The sequence below is a fragment of the Oratosquilla oratoria genome, unplaced genomic scaffold, assembly GCF_046742065.1.
Source record: "Oratosquilla oratoria isolate Oo_2021 unplaced genomic scaffold, ASM4674206v1 SCAFFOLD61, whole genome shotgun sequence".
Classification (NCBI taxonomy): Eukaryota; Metazoa; Arthropoda; class Malacostraca; order Stomatopoda; family Squillidae; genus Oratosquilla; species Oratosquilla oratoria.
The window spans coordinates 238582-259427 of record NW_027467725.1 but is presented as its reverse complement, the minus strand read 5'-3'; the positions used below and the strand labels follow the sequence as shown (position 1 = coordinate 259427).

The 20846-nt window shown below is 36.7% G+C and overlaps 1 protein-coding gene across 5 annotated transcripts in view; it reads right to left on the bottom strand.

Moving 5' to 3' along the window:
* Window positions 1-20846, bottom strand: part of LOC143023793 (uncharacterized) — a 174226-nt gene that overhangs the window by 84058 nt on the left and 69322 nt on the right. For all 5 annotated transcript variants that reach the window (XM_076182411.1, XM_076182413.1, XM_076182414.1 and 2 more), the window contains one exon: window positions 3564-3707. In XM_076182411.1, coding sequence (XP_076038526.1) covers window positions 3564-3707 — 144 coding nt within the window. The remainder of the gene's footprint in view (window positions 1-3563; window positions 3708-20846) is intronic.

Below are 20846 nucleotides of genomic sequence, written 5' to 3'. Positions count from 1 at the left end.
CAAGGGAGTACCTGTGTTATATTAGTAGGGAAGGGGAAAGCTCGTGGTGTGGTGGGCAGGTGAAGAAAAAAGGAGAAGGGGAGACATTATTGAGGAAAATGGAAGAAAATGAGAAATGGGAGGAATGGCCCTTGGTCGTCAGAAGGGGTGTACACAAAAGGTGTGCAGATGACAAAAACGGGTTAAAACAGGTGAGCAGAGGTATTAAAAGTAGAAATATAGATAATACCAGCTCAATGGAAAGAGGAGATTACTTCTATGGATTTAATGAAGGAGGAGATGACAACCTCTCCCGACTAGTAAGTCTAGAGGAAAAACTAACAAATATGAATGAAGCATGGGAGGTTAGGTTTAGCCAACTAACACTAGTTACACAAAGAGTTGATCAATTGGAAGAACTAAAGGAGAATCAAAACCTAAATAAATAGAAGAGTTAAAAAGACAGTTAAAAGAAGTAAAGTACGAGAATGAGGAATTAAAGAGGAATAATAAAGAGAATATAGAGTCCATAGCATAAGAGGTAAGTGGTTGGAAAAAAGTTCAAGAGAATGACAAAATTGAATTTTGAGATATAGTGAAACAACAGATTAAAGAACATACTATGGACACAGTTCTTAAAGTGATGAGGGAGAAGGAAAATATAGTAAGATACTTAGCAGATAAAAAGAAATGTATAATTATAATAGGAATGGAAGAGAAGCATAATCCAAATAGGAATACAAGAGTAAAGAAGGAAAAAGTAAATAAGGTACTAAAAATAGTTCAGGATGATCACCAAGAAATAGGGAAAAAAATTGAAGAAATATATGGGGAAATACAATATAGACAAGACCAAACAAAGGTTAAATTCAGGTCACAAACGACAGCAGAGAATGTTTTATAAAAAAAACATGGACACTAGCAGAAAGTGATCAGTATAAACAGATATGGATAAAAAGAGAGATGAATAAAGAGGAGAGGAAGAGAAAACAAAAAGACTAGAAGCTAAGGAAAAAAACGAGAACAGAACAGAGTCAGACAAAGAGAAATTCTATTGGAGAGTAGTGGATATGAAAGTGAGGGAATGGTTCATAGTAGAGAAAAATGGAAGGGAAACAGAAAACAGGATGGAGGTAACTGAAAATTAAAAGTGTCTTTCACAAATATAAATGGCAACAGGCTTGAATGAACTGAATGATTACCTGAAGGAAATATAACGGACATAATGGGAACTGTAGAGACAAAATTGAAAGCCCCATTACCACCTAACAGTGTAGGACATGGCACATATAACTAATGGATTAGAAACAGAGAAGTAAAACAAGGTGGTGGAGTTATGTTCCTGACTAAAGATATAAATGTGAGGAATCTTACATATGGAAAGAATAGAGTGGAGATGATTATGATGGAATTAGGGAACAGGGACAAGAAGAGTAGGCAAGTTTGTGGTATATTATGTGCCTCCTAAAACGGCTTTGTGGGAAGAGAGAGAACACAGGAATGTGTTAGAAGACACAAGGATAACACTAAGATAATGGAAGATGGAGGAGGAATAGTTATAATGGGTGACTTTCATTGTAAAGAAATCTGCTGGGAAGAGATGACGGTGAAAGGTGGAGACGACCTATGGGGAAATGTACTACTTGATATGATTATAGAACATACAATGACACAATGGATACAAGAGAATACTAGGTATAGAAATGAGGAAGAACCATAGAGACTAGACCTAATAATCACATCAGAACCTGAAATAATGGACAAGATTAAATATAAGACACCACTAAGTGACCACATATTAGTTGAACTGGAACTGAGGAAAAATACATGGGAAAAAACAAACAATATAGAAAGGGAAGATTGGAGTTGAATATAGAGAGGAAATAGAAATGGCAGAAATTATGAACAAGCATTTTAAATTGGTGTTTACAAGGAAGAACATACAACCTAGAGATATTGAGTGGGAGGAGAAAGTCCTCCCTATGAAAGAGATAGAAGTAACAAGGAATGAAATAATGAATCACTTGAGTAATCTCTATGTTAGAAAATCGCATGGACCTGATGAAATGGCAAACTGGATTTTGAGAGAATGCAGTAATGAACTAACAGACAAAATACACAGTCTAATAAGCAGTTCATTGAAAGGAGGAAAAGTTCCAGAAGATTGGAAAAGAGCAAATATAGTACCTATATATAAAGGGGGAAACAAGGAAGACCCCACTAACTATAAACCAGTCTTGCTTACAAATATGATAGCTAAAATTTGTGAAAGAATTCTCAAAATTAGATGGGTAAGGCATTTGGAAAAAACAATGTACTAAATCCAAGGCAATTTGGATTTCGACAAGGACGATCATGCATCACAAACTTAATGTGTTTCTATTCAAGGCTAATAGATGTAATAAAAGAATGAGATGGATGGGCTGATTGTGCATTTCTAGACCTAAAAAAAGCTTTTCATGAGGTGCCACATAAGAAATTGCTAAAGAAATTAGAAATTGCAGGAGAAATACAGGGCAAATTGCTGAAGTGGAAGGAAGACTTCTTGCATGAAAGGAAAATGAGACTGGTGGTAAGAGACAAACATTCTAACTGCGATGAAGTGATTAGTGGAGTTCCACAAGGAACAGTTCTGGCCCAAATAATGTTTGCTATATATATTAATGATATGGATAAAGGAACTGAAAATTATATGAGCTTTCTTTGCAGACGATGCAAAACTGTTGAAAAATGTGAACACTGTAGAAGATTGAGTTGCTGCAGATTGATCTCAATAAAGTATGGGAATGGAGTAGGAAGTGGGAGATGGAATTCAATATCAAGAAGTGTAGTATAATGGAATTTGGAAGAAGCAAAAAAAAAAAAGAATAGTGGGATCATATAAATTGGGAGAGAGGGAGAAATTAAAAAAGTGGAAAATGAGGACCTGGGAGTCATTATTATGAATAATATGTCCCCTGAGAAACATATCAACAAAATTTTTGGAGAAACTTATAATAAGAACAATCAAAGTGGCATTGACATACCTGGATGAAGAAATGGTGAAGAAAATACTAATCACTTTGATAAGACCAAAATTGGAGTATGCAGCGAAGATGTGGTCACCAAGTACAAAAAAAATGTATAACAAAACTTGAAAGAATACAAAGAGCAATTACAAAATTGGCACCAACGCTCTCAGAACTATCATATGAGGAGAGACTGGCAAAACTTGAGCTACAGACATTAGAGCAAAGAAGAGAGAGAGGAGACTTGATAACTATTCATAGAATCATGAAAGGCATAGAAATTATTAACAGAGAGGATCTAATAAATTGAGATGGTAGAGATACAAGAGGACACAGAAAGAAAATAAAGAAAAGACAATTATAGAAGTGACCTGAAAAAGAACAGCTTTCCCCACAGGATAATAATAAACGTTTGGAACAAATTTATGAAAATGTGGTGTGTGCAAAAATGATATATGAATCTAAAAAGTCTAGATAAAATGAGATATGAAGACAGGACTCCACGAGCATATCTCCCCTTCCCGTAAAATACAACTAGGTAAATGCACACACATACCATGTCAAAGATATATATACCTGTCCAATGAAGAGTTTCTCTTAATTCTAGCACATGTGGAGTAGATCTTCTAGCTCTTGTAGAAACCGAAGTATCTGCCACAGGAGTTAAAGGACCATGCTCCTCACAATCACCATCGTAACCTTGCTGACAATCCTCACACCCTGTTCAAAACAAGAAATTTTTATAGAAAACATATATAAATATTAATGCTGCATTTGTATGTTATGATATATTTACCTAGTTGTATTTACCTAGTTGTATTTTGCGGGAAGGGGAGCTATGCTCGTGTTGTCCCGCCTTTGTATCTTGCAGTGTCTAGTTTGTTTTTAAACTCATGAATGGTTTTTGCGCATACTATTTCATTGTCCAGTTTGTTCCAAGTGTCCAAAACTCTATGAGGAAAACTGTTTTTTCTTCAGTTCTCTTCTATAGCTATGTTTTTTTATTTTCTTTCCATGTCCTCTTGTGTTTCTTTTGTCCCAGTTAAGTAAGTTCTCACTATCGAGTACCTCTGTGCCTTTCATGATTCTGTAGATGGTCAATAGGTCACTCTCTCTCTTCTTTGCTCCAGTGTCCGGTAACTCCAGTTTAGCCAATCTCTCTTCGTATGATAGGTTTGCAAGTGCAGGTGCCATTTTTGTAGCTGCTCTTTGGATTCTTTCTATTTTCTTTATATTCTTTTTGGTACTGGGGGACCACAATGTCGCTGCATTACTCTGATCTAGGCCTTATCAATGTAACCATATATTTTTTTCAATCATGTCTTCGTCCAAGTATGTAAACGCCACTTTTATTGATCTTAGCAAATTGTAAGTCTCCCCGACAATTTTGTTAATCTGTATATCATAAGGACAGGTCGTTCGTGATAATTACTCCCAAATCTTTTTCGGATCCTACTTTCTTTACTTCTTTGGTTCCAATTGTATATTTTCCTGATATTCTGTTTTTGCTTTTTCCAAACTCCATTATGCTACACTTCTTAGTATTAAAGTCCACTTCCCATTTCTGACTCCAGTTCCATACCCTATTTAGGTCTTCTTGCAGTGCTTCACAGTCCTCATCAGTTTCTATTTTCCTTAGCAGTTTGGCGTCATCGGCAAAGAAGCTCATGTAGCAGTTCACGTCCTCATCCATGTCATTCATATAGATAGAAAAACTTATTGGTGCCAGCACAGATCCTTGCGGTACTCCAATGATCACCTCTTTCCAGTCTGAATATTTTTCTCTGAGCACTACTCTCATCTTTCTACCAGTCAGAAAGTCCTCTATCCATTTTAGTAGGTTTTCCCTGTATTCCTCCTATGTGTTCCAGTTTTTTTAGTAGTTTTCTGTGTGGTACTTTGTCAAAGGCTTTTTGCAAGTCTAGGAATGCACAATCAGCCCCATCCATTTCTTTCTTGCACTATGTCTATTTAGTCTTGAGTAAAAGCATATTAAGTTTGTGGAGCATGATCTTCCTTGTCTGAATCCGAAATTGTCTTGGGTTTAATATGTCATTGTCTTCCAGATGTTTTTACCCATCTATTCTTTGATTATTTTCTCACAAATTTTGGCAATGGTGCTTGTTTAGTGATACTGGCCTATAGTTGGTGGGTTCTTCTTTGTTTCCTCCTTTGTGTATTGGTACAATGTTAGCGTTTTTCCAGTCCTCGGGTATCTTTCCTTCTTTGAGTGAGCTGTTTATTAAGATGTGTATTTTGTCTGTTAGTTCTTCTTTGCACTCCTTTAGAATCCAATTTGCAATACCGTCCGGGCCATGTGATTTTCTGACATCCAGCCTTGATAAATGTTCTGATATTTCCTTTAGTGATGCTGTAAACTCATTCATGAGGGGAGATTTCTTGTTTTTGTTTATGTCACAATTCGGTATTTTCTCTCTGGTGAAAACAGATTTAAAGTGATTGTTCATGACTTCGGCCATCTCTAAATCTTCTGTGTATTCTATGTTTCCTTGGCATAGTTTCACCAATTCCTGTTTGTTTTTAAGTTTACCATTCACATACCGATAGAATAGTTTGGGTTGCTCTTTGCATTTGTCTATAATATCCTTCTCATGGTTCCTTTTCTCCTCTCTTCTCACATTAACATACTCATTTCTATAGTTTTAACATAAATTTGCCATTTGCTTTGTTTTTTGTCTTTTCTCCACTTTTTCCAAGCTTTGTCCCTTCTGTCTTTTGCCTCACTGCATCTTTTGTTGAACCAACATTTTAATGTACTCTCTCTCTCGCTTTTGTCTTGGGACATGCCTGTTTACCCCTTCATTGTAGTTTTCCATCAATATATTCCATTTCTCTTCCACTGCTGTTTTCTTCCCTGTAAAATATTTCCCAGTTTGCATTCCGGAAGAATGTCTTTAGTTTTGTAAAGTCTGTTTTTTGTTGTACCTCAGTATTCCTTTCATATGCTATACGTTCCTCTCTATGTCAATTACTTCCTATAGTATAGTTTCGAAGAGTAAATGTTCACTCTTTCCAATTGGTGTCTCATACTGGACTTTATGCACTATTTCAGGCTCTGTTGTAAATATTAGATCTAGTTTCGATGGCTCTTCATTATTTCTGTACCTTGTGTTTTCATGGACCCATTGGGTCATTGTGTACTCCATGGTCATATCTAGCAGTACATTGCCCCACGAGTCATCTCCTCCTTTCACTGTCATTCTGTCCCAAACAAATTTCTTTGCAATTGAAGTCCCCCATTACTACAATATTACCCTTACACATTAGTATCTCATTGAGTGATTTTCTTGTGTCATCTAGAATTTTTTTATGTTCAATTTCTTTCCAAGCGCTTGTTTTTGGAGGCACATAAGTCACCACAAACTTTCTACTCTTCATATTCTTGCCTTCGACTTTTATCATGATCAATTCAGCATTACCTTTGCCCTCTGCAATTTTTGTCACCTTTAGGTCTTTCTTGGCCAAGAACATGATTCCCCCTCCCTGTTTCTTGTCCCCTGTTTTTTTATCCAGTAGTTGTATGTGTTTATATTAATGTACATGGGCTTCGAGCTATTCTCATAGGAGTCATCTGTATATCTCTTTAAGCTTTGTTGTTGTATGTTGTATGATTGAACGGTTTCTTCTAATTTGATCGACAAATAGATGCATCTGCATATAAATATGTGTTCTTGAACAATTTTCAAACATTGTCTTTAGTCTTTTGCTAAGTCCTCTTATATACATTCTTTCAGGCTGATCCTACAGAGCTGCAGAGTTTACTAGAGTGCAGAGTTCTTTGAAACTGACCAGTGATTTAGGATTGCAACACTTAAGCCATGTTTAAGTTAGAGAATCCTGAGATGTAATCCATAAAGATTATATCTGGAGAAACTCAAGGATAATACACATAATTAAATAATTGTAGTATTCAGGCTTAGAGCATTGCTCATATATTTCAGCCTCTATATCTACACTCAAACTTTGCCATTCATTTCTATTGTTGATCTGGATTATTTCTTTTACTTTTCCACAAATTTATACACCAATGTGAAAAGCTCTACTTCCTAACATCTTTTAAGTAATCTGTCCTCTTTAAAAATTTGTCCTCTTCTCATTCCTTCATCCCTATTCATCGATCCTGTCCAATCTTTATTTTCCTTTCTCTGTTCTAAATATTATCATATCATCTCCCTCTTCATTCCTCCAAATTATCTAGTCTCTCAAGTCTTATCACCCAGAATATGGATCTGGTTGCCACATTTTCTATATAATTTTTATTCTCTTTCTATGCAATGACCAAAAAAACTGCTACATATTCCAGCATGGGGCAGATCAGATTTTTAATAATTTTTATTCATATGTTAATTCAAAAATTAAATGCCAAGTTAATGTTCATTAGCAATTTTGTCTCTCCTCTTATCACATTTTTGCAGTTTCTCAAGCCCAATTTATCAGAAAATTGGGAAATAATTAAAGAAATTGGGAAAATCAAAACAGCCAACGAAGCCATCCCTTCTTTTCACAGTAAAGAACACAAAAGGGACCATAAAAAAATTAAAGAACTCCAAAGCTGAAGGTCCAGACAAGATCTAAAGAATTCACCTCAAATACTTTGGTCAAACTGCTATATCTTTAATGGATATTTTCAACTACTTCTGGCTAATCAATAACATCCCAAACATCTGGAAACCCCACATAATACCAATTTTTAAGCTAAACAAACCATGAAAGGACTCCACATCATAAAAACCAATCTCACTACTATCCAAAACATCCAAGATGATAGAAAAGTTGGTTGCAGCAAGAATCAAATCAGAAATACCTTCTTCCCCCAATTAAATATGGTTTCACAGGCCACTCTACCAGCACTCTGCTCACAAACATCCAATAATTACTTGAAAGATTAAACAGAAAACTCCCATCACAAAGGACAGTTATGGTTGCTATAGATATTAACTTGGCTTTTGACAAGGCCTGCTGACATACTATCCAAAAAGATAATTAAGACAGATAACCATAACAATGATGAGAGATGGATAACCAACTTTATAGCAGGAAAACAATGCACTGTACTGATAAGGTACAAAAATACTATACAATGGAGTCCTTCAAGGTGCAATGCTTTCAATATTACTGTTCATAAGTGATCTACCAGCTCCTGAACCAGAACTAAACACCAATGTTCTCTAATATGCAGATGACTTCACAATAAGAACCCCAGCACAGTAAATACAAAATAGCAAGAAAGATATCCATGATCAAATAGGAAGGTCAAGATGCACACGTGCTATAAGGCATTTGTATGTTTGTTTACATCTGTATCGATATGCTTGCAAATGGTGGATAAAATAAAACCCACCAAGGAACCAGGAGCCTTCTTTTAAATCCTATCAGTGCAATATCTAATGTATGGTGATTAGGATAGAGTATATGGATACAACTAACTCAATCCCAATTACTTCAGGTAAGGATGATAATATAATATCTAACATCTGGCAAAAAGTCAAGAGATGAACCCACAAGGCCAAGACTTCATGAGGTAGAGCAAAGATAATCCCAAGAGGTTCGACCCCAAGAGGCAGAGCAACGATGCCAGAGGTATGATCCCCACAAGGATATAAGGTGTGACTGGCACCAAGGAGTCTTGGCAAGTTCACAAATCAACAAAATACAAGATGGTTTTGGATGTCCCAGTTTCCCAGCCATTTGTGGTCAAAGCAGAAGCAGTTACAGGAAATCACATGGCCCGGACAGAATTGCAAATTGGATTCTAAAAGAATGCAAAGAAGAACTAATGGACAAAATATATAACATAATAAGTTGCTCACTTAAAGAAGGAAAAATACCAAAAGACTAGAAAAATGCTAACATTGTACTAATTATAAAGGAGGAAACAAAGAAGAGCCAACTAACTATAGGGTCTCACTAACAAGCACTACAGCCAAAATTTGTGAGAAAATTATTAAGCATAGATAGGTAAAACACCTGGAAGAAAACAATATAATAAACCCAAGACAATTTGGGTTCAGACAGGGAAGATCATGTACCACAGACTTATACGTTTTTACTGAAGACAAATAAATATAGTGCAAGAAAGGGATGGATGGGCTGATTATCCTTTCTTGGACTTGCAAAAAGCTTTTGACAAGGTAGCACATAAAAAATTATTGAAATAATTGGGGCATATAGGAGGAATACAAGGCAACTTGCTAAAAGGGATGGAGGACTTCCTGAATAGTAGAAAGATGAGAGTAGTACTTAGAGAAAAATATTCAGGTTGGAAGGAGGTGATTAGGGGAGTTCTGCAAGGATCTGTATTGGCTCCAATAATGTTTGCTATTTATGTGAATAACATGGATGATGATTTGGAATGTTACATGAGCTTCTTTGCAGACGATGCTAATTGTTAAGGAAAGTAAAAAACCAAAACGGATTGCGAATCACTACAGGATGACCTGAATAAGGTTTGGAAATGGAGTCAGAAGTGGGAAGTAGACTTCAGCATTAACCCCTTCCATACGGTGCCGCACACGTAGGCGTCATGAGGAGCAAGTGGATTCGCGACGCTGCCATATCAGCGTCTTGATTATATTTATTGTAGTCGCCCCTGTGTTTTTACATTCTCCCAAATGCGCCCTGAATCCCATTCTCTGTGGTTTTCAAAATTCGCGGGTGAAAGAGAGAACGATCGATATAAGCGGCGACTATATTTTATGATGCGAATATTATTTCGTTACGTCATACGGCTGGCATTGGCTGCTGCCCGCGAGATTTAAGTCCCGTACTGAAGTGGTTAAGAAATGTAGCATAATGGAGTTTGGAAAAAGTAAAAATAGAATATCAGGACAATATAAAATTGGAGCGGAGGTGAAGAAAGTGGGATCTGAAAAAGATCTGGGAGTGATTATCCCAAACGACTTTTCCTCTGATAAACATATAAACAAAATTGTTGGAGAATCCTATAACTTGCTAAGATCAATAAAAGTGACATTTACATATTTGGAGGAAGAAATTATTAAAAAATTATTAGTCATACTAGAATATGCAGTGATATTGTGGTCACCCAGTACCAAAAGAAATATAAAGAAAACCGAAAGAATGCAGAGAGCAGCCACAAAAATGGCTCCTGCACTTTCAAACTTGTCATATGAAGAGAGACTGGCTAAACTGGAGTTACCAACTCTGGAGCAAAGAAGAGAGGTGACCTACTGACCACCTATAGAATTATGAAGGGCACAGAAAAACTCAATAGAAAGGACTTGTTAAACTGGGACAAGAGAAAACACAAGAGGACATGGGAAAAAACTCGAAAAACATAGTTATAGAAGAGATCTGAAGAAGAACAGTTTTCCACATGGAGTGGTGGACACTTGGAAAAAACTGGATGAAAAAATAGTGTGTGCAAAAACCATTCATGAGCAAACTAGACACTGCGAGATACAAAGGCGGAACACCACAAGCATAGCTCCCCTTCCAGTAAAATACAACTAGGTAAATACAGGTGGAAGAAGTATTCACAGAAGGTTGAGTAACAGTAAAGAATATAAGAGCTTCCCTGTCACTGAAGCCACAGGCACAGCCAAAATTTTGTCTTCCTTGGCAAACATCTTTTAAGCTGAGGGCAGCTGTAGAACAATAGATACATAGATTAGAGACTATGGGAAAGTAAGAGTAACATAATCAGATTGGGGTACACCTCTAGTTCCAATAGCAAAAAGGGATGGAGGAGTAAGATTGTGTGGTGATTCCAAGGTAATGCTGAAACCTCAGCTAAGTAGCACAGCACCCACTGCCAAACACAACAGAAATGTTCTTTTGTTTGGGAAATATTGAGGTGTTTTCCAAAATAGATTTAAAGCATGCTTTTCAGCAACTGATTATGGATGAGAAATCACAAGAACTGTGCACTCTTTGTACACAGGATTCTTTCATCTTCAGGGTATTGCCTTGTGGAGTGGGTAGTAGTCCTGTATTATGGCAGTAAATAATGGATAAAATATTTACTGGTATGCCAGGAGTTTTTCGCTTTATAGGTGATATCTTAATACCAGGTAAAGATATCCATGAACACCAGACTAGGTTAAAAGCCATGCTACAGCATATGCAGGAAAATGGTCTGAGTGTATATGAAAATAAGTGTCAGTTACAAGTACCATCAGTAGGGTACTTGGGATTTATCATAGATGGACAAGGTATACACAAGACCTGAGACAAGGTAAAAGCAATTCAAGATGCCAAGATACCTGAAAATGTGAAGGAATTACAGTCATTCCTAGGGTTAGTTACTTTTTATGGCAATTTATAAGAGATTTAGCCACAGATGCTCATCCACTGCAAGAAGTGCTCAGAATAGAAGTGCCATGGCACTGGTCAGCACAATGTCAGAAATAATTTGAACAAATTAAGATGGAAATATCTTCTCCATATTTCCTTGTACATTTTCAAAAGGATCTACCTGTCATATTGGTCTGTGATGCATCATCAATTTAGCTGTCCTGGCACAAGACATGCCCAATGGTAGTGAAAGACCAATAGCATTTAATTCTAGGGCATTGAACAGAGCAGAAATGAACTATTCTCATATAAAGAAAGAGGGCTTAGCATTAGTGTATGGAATAAAGAAATTCCACATGCGCTTATATGGCAAACATCAGTTTACACTAGAGACTGATCACAAGCCATTGTTTATATTGGGTCCAAACACAGCACTACCCACTTCAGTAGCAGCTAGGTTACAGAGATGGGCAGTTATACTATCAACATATTCAATGAAGTATGGGCAAACTGCTAAGATAGGAATGCAAATGTATTCTCCAGACTACCAGTAGACAAAGCTGCAGAAGAACATGAAAGTAGCATTTTGTTGACTGAAACATGTCATCTGCCTGTAAAAGCTGACATAGTAGCACAGAATTCTCATAAAGACCCGGTGTTGTCACACATTTTGCGAAGTCTTATTACTGGAAGAACTTCAGTTATGATGAGTGAGGAATGTAAACAATATAAAGGTGTGTGGTCAGAACTGTGTTGAGCAAAACTTCATCTTCAGAGGTGTTTGAGTGACCATACCACAATCACTGAGACAAAGAATATTTAAGGAAATTCATGCAGATCATCAAGGTATCGTAAGACCTAAAGCCACTGCTAGTTCATTTGTAAGCCAAGGGTGGACAGTGACACTGAAAATTTTGTAAAGAAATGTGTAGTGTGCAGTACACCGTAATGAACTAGTAAGAACTTTACATCCATGGAAATATTCCAAATATCCATGGCAAAGGTTACACATAGATTATGCAGCTCCTTATTTAGGTCATTCTTATTTGATTGTAGTAGATGCTTGTAGTAAGTGGCCTGAGGTAATTGCAACACAGTGCACTATAGTTTTATCTACTAATAGCGCTCTGATGTCAATATTTGCCATGTATGGACTGCCAGAACACATTGTATCAGACAATGGGCCTCAGTTCACTTCTCAGGATTTTCAGGATTTCTTAACTGTAAATGGTATATATCATACTTTATCAGCACCTATCATCCAGCCACTAATGGAGAGGCTAAAAGGTTTGTGCAAACTTTTAAACAAAATATGAAGTGTAGACAGCATACTGTATCACATGTTACCTCATGTATATGTAAGTTTCTTTTAGCATATAGAACTACTCAACATGCTACTACAGGAGTACCACCTTCACAGCTCTTGATGGGAAGAAGACTTAGAAATGAACTTGATTTAATGTTACCAAACTTCCAGAATAAAATAGAACATGTAGGTTGGGAAAAACAAGAGGTCAGAAGAAAGTAAAAGTTTCCAAAGTCCTTGTAGCGTCCTGCGGCAAATGCCTGCATCCGGCAGTACGGTGCACCGGGTTGCAATCAAGCCCCCTGCATTCATGCACAATGCTGTGGATGGATGGTTCACCATCATGGACGCTCAGTTTCACCTTCAAGGCGTCACCCAAGATACGACCAAATTTTTCCTGTAGCGTCCTGCGGCAAATGCCTGCATCTGGCAGTATGGTGCACCAGGTTGCAATCAAGGCCCTGCATGAATGCAGGGGGCTTCATTGCAACCCGGTGCACCGTACTGCCGGATGCAGGCATTTGCCGCAGGACGCTACATCCTCACTAGTTATGGTATGGTCTTATGGCACAGAGGAAATTGACTCTGTGGTAGAGTTACGAGTAGATTAGGGAGTATGTATCATCAAGTACCGACAAAAGGAAATTCATAATAAGGCAAGATGATCAATTAATTCGCTCATGCAGTAATAGCTATGACACTTCTATGGAAGTCACTAAAGAGCCTATGGCAGTCTGCTACCCCTGTACAACCAGAAGTTAATCACTTCCATACGGTGACGCCTACGTAGGCGGCATGAGGAGCAAGTGGGTACTCGATGATGCCGACGTCGGCATCTTGATTATATTTATTGTAGTCGTACCTACGTAATTTCCATTCTCTCTAAACTGGCTTCATCAATTTTCTATGGTTATCAAAATACACGGGTGAAAGAGAACAAACAATTGAGCACTGACTTTATTTTTTATAATGCAATTATTATGACACAACATCGCACGTCGGGCAGCTAATGCTGCCAGACATGCGATGTGCCCCAGAGTGAAGAGGTTAAGGAAACCAATTACAGTCATGTCAATGAACCAGTCAATCCCTAAGGTAATGCCGATATTCTGCCAAGAGCTATGAAAGGAGTTCCTCCTAGTCACCTAGATTTGTAAGTCATTAACATGTAAGAGATTTTGGTATCATACTTTTTGTATTCAGGTCCTCAAATATTTTTAAGGGGGAAGGAAGTATTATGTATTTTTCATATATAGCTATTCAATCCATTATACATAGAATAAAATAGGAAGGTCAAGATGCTCACATGCTACATGGCATTTGTATGTTGGTTTCCATTTGTACAGATACCCTTGCAAGTGGCAGACAAAATAAAACCCACCAAGGAACCAAGAGTCTTCTTTTAAATCCCTCCATTGCAACAATGATGGGATACATGGTTACAACTAACTCAATCCCCAATTACTTCCAGGTAAGGATGTTATCAGTGCAATATCTAACAGGAACAATGGCTCAAAAATAACAGAACAGATACTTCACCCCAGAAGTCAACAGTAACAATGCTCGCTCAGACAACCATGCATCAAAAAACCTTGCCATGGTGAAATTAATTGGCAAAACTCTTTCACTAGAAAGGAACCCAAAATTTGTGGGTTTAACATTTGATACCCAAATGACATTCAGCCCACATATCAAGGACCTGACAGCAAAAAATCAGTAAATAAACAAACCTATTGATAACCATTACTAGCACAAACTTTGGGGAGATCTAATAACTATACAGCTCAAGAAACAAGAATACACTTTCAAAACATGGTTAATGACAATCAGCAAATCAAGCATAAACGATTTACAAATTCTGCAGAATGGAGCACCAAGAATTACAGGATGCACCAAAACCACCCCCATTAGACATTAAACTCAAAAACCATCATCCTCCAAATAGAACATATGAAAACGTCAAGAACACAATAATATGCCAGAATCCTAACAACCCACACAACCCTTCACATTACATTTCACAAGCATACATACATACATATACCAAAGGTTTTTCCCCCCTTATAAGGGAGGTAGCCAAAAAACAAATGCATAAAATCCACTCCCACACATTCCATCCCCTACATACTCCACTCCCATCCACCCTCTTCCATCCCTCTTGGCACCTCCTGGATGGTGGGTCATCCCTGCATCTTGCCCACTGCCCTGGGTCAGAAGCAGTGTCGTAAGACACAGCACATCCACAGCAAGGCTGTTTCATTAAATTGGCAACCACCCCTCTCCATCCTCTCATGCAGAAAAGAAGACAGGGAGTAATCTCTTCAGGCTGTGTCAATTTATTTTTCACACATACTTCCTCACCTTCCCATCTCCCCTCATGCATCACAGCATCATCTATACACAACCATTCTCCATTTACCCCTATCTTCTGTCGTCTCCCATCCTTCCTCAGCAGACATTACCCTCTTTCCCAATGCCCCTTTTACCCCATCTATCCATCTCATCCTAGGTTGCCCCCTCATGTTCACTCCTTCCACCTCTGCCTTCCACACCTCTTTTACTAGTCTTTCTTCACTCATTCTTTCCATGTGTCCAAACCATCCCAATATGCTTTCATCAACCCTATCTCCCAACTCCCTTTCCACCCCTGTTCTCCTCCTCACCTCCTCATTTCTCACTCTATCCAGCCTAGTAACTCCTATCATACTTCTCAGGCACCTCATCTCAAACATACATTGTCCAGACACTGAAACAAAAGGAAGTGCTGTGTTGCGCACATCTATCTAGCAGTTTTGTCGCCAACAACAAAGGAAACCAGTTGTTATTGTGTGGGATGGGTGAACTATGGTACTCGTATGACCGGTAAAAGTTTTTCCAGTTTTTCCAGTTCTTAAAATAAGTATAGTTTTTGGCAAAATGGAGAAAGATAAAGAAGAAAGAATAACAAATGAACCAACAAAAAGAGGATTAGACGTAAGTATAGTGGAAAGTCCTAGAGGTGTCATCCCCAAACGCCCTTGTGTAATTGATACTCCAAGAAAAAACCAAAGGTGGGAAAGTAACTTTTTCTCAGGGTTTCAAAGAAACCCAGGTGAAATAGGAAAAAGTTTATAGATAGAGAAATTAGATATAGTAATGCATTAAGAAATTGTGAAATAAATGACTTTATGGAAGAAATTATAGATTTAAAACTGGACTACCGAGCTGTACATAGAGAATTGATTACTTTGCATAAGAGTAATGAGCAAACAATCAAAGAACTAAGTGACATAAAGAGTGAAACTGAAATCCTAAAAAGAGAAAACAAGAGAATGAAAACTGAATACAAAAATAAAAATGATGAACTGAAAAAGGTCAAAGAGCAATTACAAGTAGTGACTGGAAAGGTGGAAGAGTCAAAGAAACAGACCTCATTGAAATAAAAAATCAATGGAGACAAGAACAGGAAAATCAAAAAATATATTTTACAGAAATAGTACAAAAGCAGATAGAGGAAAACACAAAAGAAACAGTTATGCAAGTAATTAAACAAAAAGGGGAGCTATGCTTGTTGTGTCCTGTCTCCATATCTCATTTTATCTACATTGTTTTTAAATTCGTGTATCATTTTAGCACACACCACATTCTCATCTAACTTGTTCCAAATGTCTATTATCTTGTGGGGAAAGCTGTTCTTTTTTAGGTTTCTTCTATAACTCTCTTTCTTGATTTTCTTTCCATGTCCTCTTGTATCTCTATTATCCCATTTTATCAGATCCTCTCTATCAATAATTTCCATGCTTTTCATGGTTCTATAGTTATCAAGTTTTCTCTCTTCTTCGCTCCAATGTCTTTAGCTCAAGTTTTGACAGTCTCTCCTCATATGATAGTTCTGAGAGCATTGGGGCCAATTTTGTAATTGCTCTTTGTATTCAAGTTTTGTTATACATTTTTTTGTGCTTGGTGACCACATTGTCGCTACATACTCCAATTTTGGTCTTATCAAAGTGACTAGTATTTTCTTCACCATTTCTTCGTCCAGGTATGTAAATGCCACTTTGATCTTATTAAATTATAATTTTCTCCAAAAATTTTGTTTATATGTTTCTCAGGGGACATATTATTCATAATAATGACTCCCAGGTCCTTCTCATTTTCACTTTTTTACTTTCTTCCTCTCCCAATTTATATGATCCCACTATTCTTTTTTTGCTTCTTCCAAATTCCATTATGCTACACTTCTGAATATAGAATTCCATCTCCCATTTTCAACTCCATTCCCATACTTTATTGAGGTCACTCTGCAACGACTCACAATCTTCTACAGTGTTCACTTTTTTCAACAGTTTTGCATCCTCCACAAAGAAGCTCATATAACTTTAAATTCCTTTATCCATATCATTAATATATATAGCAAACATTATTGGGGCCAGAACTGTTCCTTGTGGAACTCTCTTATCACCACTCTCATTTTTCCTTCATGCAAGAAGGATGCCATCCACTTCAGCAGTTTACCCTGTATTCCTCCTGCAGTTTCTAATTTCTTTAGCAATTTCTGTGGCACCTTATCATAAGCTTTTTTCAGGTCTAGAAATGCACAATCAGCCCATCCATCTTGTTTTTGTATTACATCTATTAGTCTTGAATAGAAACACATCAAGTTTGTGGTGACACATGATCTTCCTTATCTAAATCCAAATTGCCTTGGTTTTAGTACATTGTTTTTTCCAAATGCCTTACCCATCTAATTTTGATCATTCGTTCACAAATTTTAGCTACCACACTTGTGTGTGAGATTGGTCTATAGTTATTAGGGTCTTCCTTGTTTCCCCCTTTATATATTGGCACTATATTTGCTCTTTTCCAATCTTCTGGAACTTTTCCTTCTTTCAATAAACTGTTTATTAGACTATGTATTTTGTCTGTTAGTTCGTTCCTGCATTCTCTCAAAATCCAGTTTGCTATTTCATTTGGTCCATGCAATTTTCTAACATTGAGATTACTCAAGTGATTCATTATTTCTTTCCTTGTTACTTCTATCTCTTTCATAGGGGGACTTTCCCCTCCCACTCGACATCTCTAAGTTGTATGTTCTCCCTTGTAAACATGGATTTAAAATGCTTGTTCATAATTTCTGCCATTTCTATTTCCTCTGTGTATTCAACTCCTTGTAGTTTCACTAATTATTGTTTGTTTTTCAGTTTGGTGTTTACAAATCTATAAAATAGTTTTGGTCAATCTTTACATTTTTCTATGACACCCTTTTCGTATTTTCTCTTTACTTCTTTGCACACTTGTACATATTGATTTCTATAACTAGTATATATTTTCCATTTTTCAGGTCTTCTGTCTTTCTCCCATTTTATCCAAGCTTTATCCCTTTTGTCTTTTAACTCCCTACATCTTTTGTTGTACCATCACTTTATATATCCTTTTTCTTGTTTTTGTCTTGGAACATACTTTTCCACCCTTTATAAATTTTTGTCAAGATTTTCCATTTCTCTTCTACTGTTGTTTCCCCATGTATTGTTTCCCAGTCTGCTTTTTGAAAGAATTCTCTTATTTCATCAAAATTTGTTTTTCCATACAATCTCCCTTTCTATATTGTTCATTTTTTTCCATGTGCTTTTCCTCATTTAGTTACAGTTCAACTAATATGTGGTCACTTTTACTTACTGGAGTCTTATATTCAATCTTGTCCACTATTTCAGGTTCTGATGTGATTATTAGGTCCAGTCTCGATGGTTCTTCCTCATCTCTATACCTAGTATTCTCTTGTATCCATTGTGTCATTGTTCTACAATCATATCAAGTAGTACATTTCCCCATAGGTTGTCTCCCCTTTCACTGTCATCTCTTCCCAACAGATTTCTTTACAATTAAAGTCACCCACTTTAACTATTCTTCCTCCATCTTCCATTATCTTATTTAGTGTTATCCTTGTGTCTTCTAACATATTTTTGTGTTCTCTCTCTTCCCACAAAGCCATTTTAAGAGGCACATAATTTACCCCAAACTTTCTACTCTTCTTGCCCCTGTCCTCTATTTCCATCATAATCATCTCCACTCTATTCCTTCCATATGTAACATTCCTCACATTTATATCCTTCTTAGTCAGGAACATAACTTCACCCCCTTCTCTGTTTCTAATCCAATAATCACCATGTCCTACATTGTTGGGTGGTAATGGACCTTTCAATGTTGTCTCTACAATTTCCATTATATCCAGTTCTTTTTCCTTCAGGTAATCATTCAGTTCGTTCAAGCCTGTTATTAAGCCATTTATATTTGTGAAAGACACTTTCAATTTTCTGTTACCTCCATCCTGTTTTTCATTTTCCTTCCGTTTTTCTCTAGTATGGACCATTTCCTCACTTTCATATCCGCTACTCTCCTATAGAATTTATCTTTGTTTGACTCTGTTCTGTTCTTGTTTTTTCCTTAGCTTCTATTCTTTGTTTTCTCTTCCTCTCTTTCCTCTTTATTTATCTCTTTTTATCCATACCTGTTTGTACTGATCACTTTTTGCTAGTTTCCTTGTTGATAAATATTCTCTGCTGTTGTTTGTGACCTGAATTTAACCTTGATTGGTCTGGTTTTTTTCTATATTGTATTTCTGCAATCTATATATTTCTTCAATTTCTTTCCCTGTTTCTTGTTCATCTTCTTGGAACTATTTTTAATACCTTGTTTACTTTTTCCTTTTCCTTTACACTTGTAGTCCTATTTGGATTATGCTTCTCTTCCATTTCTAATGTATACATTTCTTTTTATCTAAGTATCTTACTATATTCTCCTTCTCTCTCATCACTTTAATAACTGTGTCCTTAGTTTGTTCTTTCATCTGTTGTTTCACTATATCTCTAAATTCAATTTTGTTATTCTCTTGAACTTTTTTTCATCCACTTACCTCTTTAGCTATGGACTCTTTATTCTATTTGTTGTTCCTCTTTAATTCCTCACTCTCATCCTTTACTTCTCTTAACTGTCTTTTTATTTCTTCTATTTCTTTAATTAGGTTTTGATTCTCCTTCTTTAGTTCTTCCAGTTTATCAACTCTTTGTGTAACTAGTGCTAGTTAGTTAAACCTAACCTCCCATGCTTTGTTCATTTTTGCTAGTTTCTCATCTAGATTTACTAGTTGGGGAGGTTTTCATCTCCCTCATTAAATCCATAGAAGTAATTATCTCCTCTTTCCATTGAGCTGCTATTATCTATATTCCTACTTTTAATACCTCTGCTCACCTGTTCAACCTCATCTGTGTCATCTGCACATGTTTTGTTTACACTCCTTATGACATTCAAGGTCCATTCCTCCCCTTCCTCATTTTCTTCCATTTTCCTCAATAATGCCTCCCCATCTCCTTTTTCTTCACCTGCCAACTACACCATGAGCTTTCACCTTCCCTACTAATACAACACAGGTACTCCATCATTGCTGAAATCCAAGAAAATTGCATTTTTTCCAGAGTTGCAATCTTCGCCATCAATTCAACTCTGTGTGTATTTACCTAATTGTATTTTATGGTAAGGAGTTCTATGCTTGTGGTGTCCCGTCTCCATATCTCGTTTTATCTACACTGTTTTTAAATTCGTGTATCATTTTTGCACACACCACATTCTCATCTAACTTGTTCCAAATGTCTATTATCTTGTGGGGAAAGCTGTTCTCTTTCAGGTTTCTTCTATAATTATCTTTCTTGATTTTCTTTCCATGTCCTCTTGTATCTCTATTATCCCATTTTATCAGATCCTCTCTATCAATAATTTCCATGCCTTTCATGGTTCCATAGTTATCAAGTCTCCTCTCTCTTCTTTGCTCCAATGTCTGTAGCTCAAGTTTTGCCAGTCTCTCCTCATATGATAGTTCTGAGAGCATTTGGTGCCAATTTTGTAATTGCTCTTTGTATTCTTTCAAGTTTTGTTATGCATTTTTTGGTGCTTGGTGACCACGTCATCGCTGCATACTCCAATTTTGGTCTTATCAAAGTGACTAGTATTTTCTTCACCATTTCTTCGTCTAGGTATGTAAATGCCACTTTGATCTTATAAAATAATAAGTTTCTCCAAAAATTTTGTTTATATGTTTCTCAGGGGACATATCATTCATAACAATGACTCCTAGGTCCTTCTCTTTTTCCACTTTTTTAATTCCTTTCTCTCCCAATGTATTTGATCCCACTATTCTTTTTTTGCTTCTTTCAAATTCCATTATACTACACTTCTTAGTATTGAATTCCATCTCCCACTTCCTACTCCATTCCCATACTTTATTGAGATCACTCTGCAGCAACTCA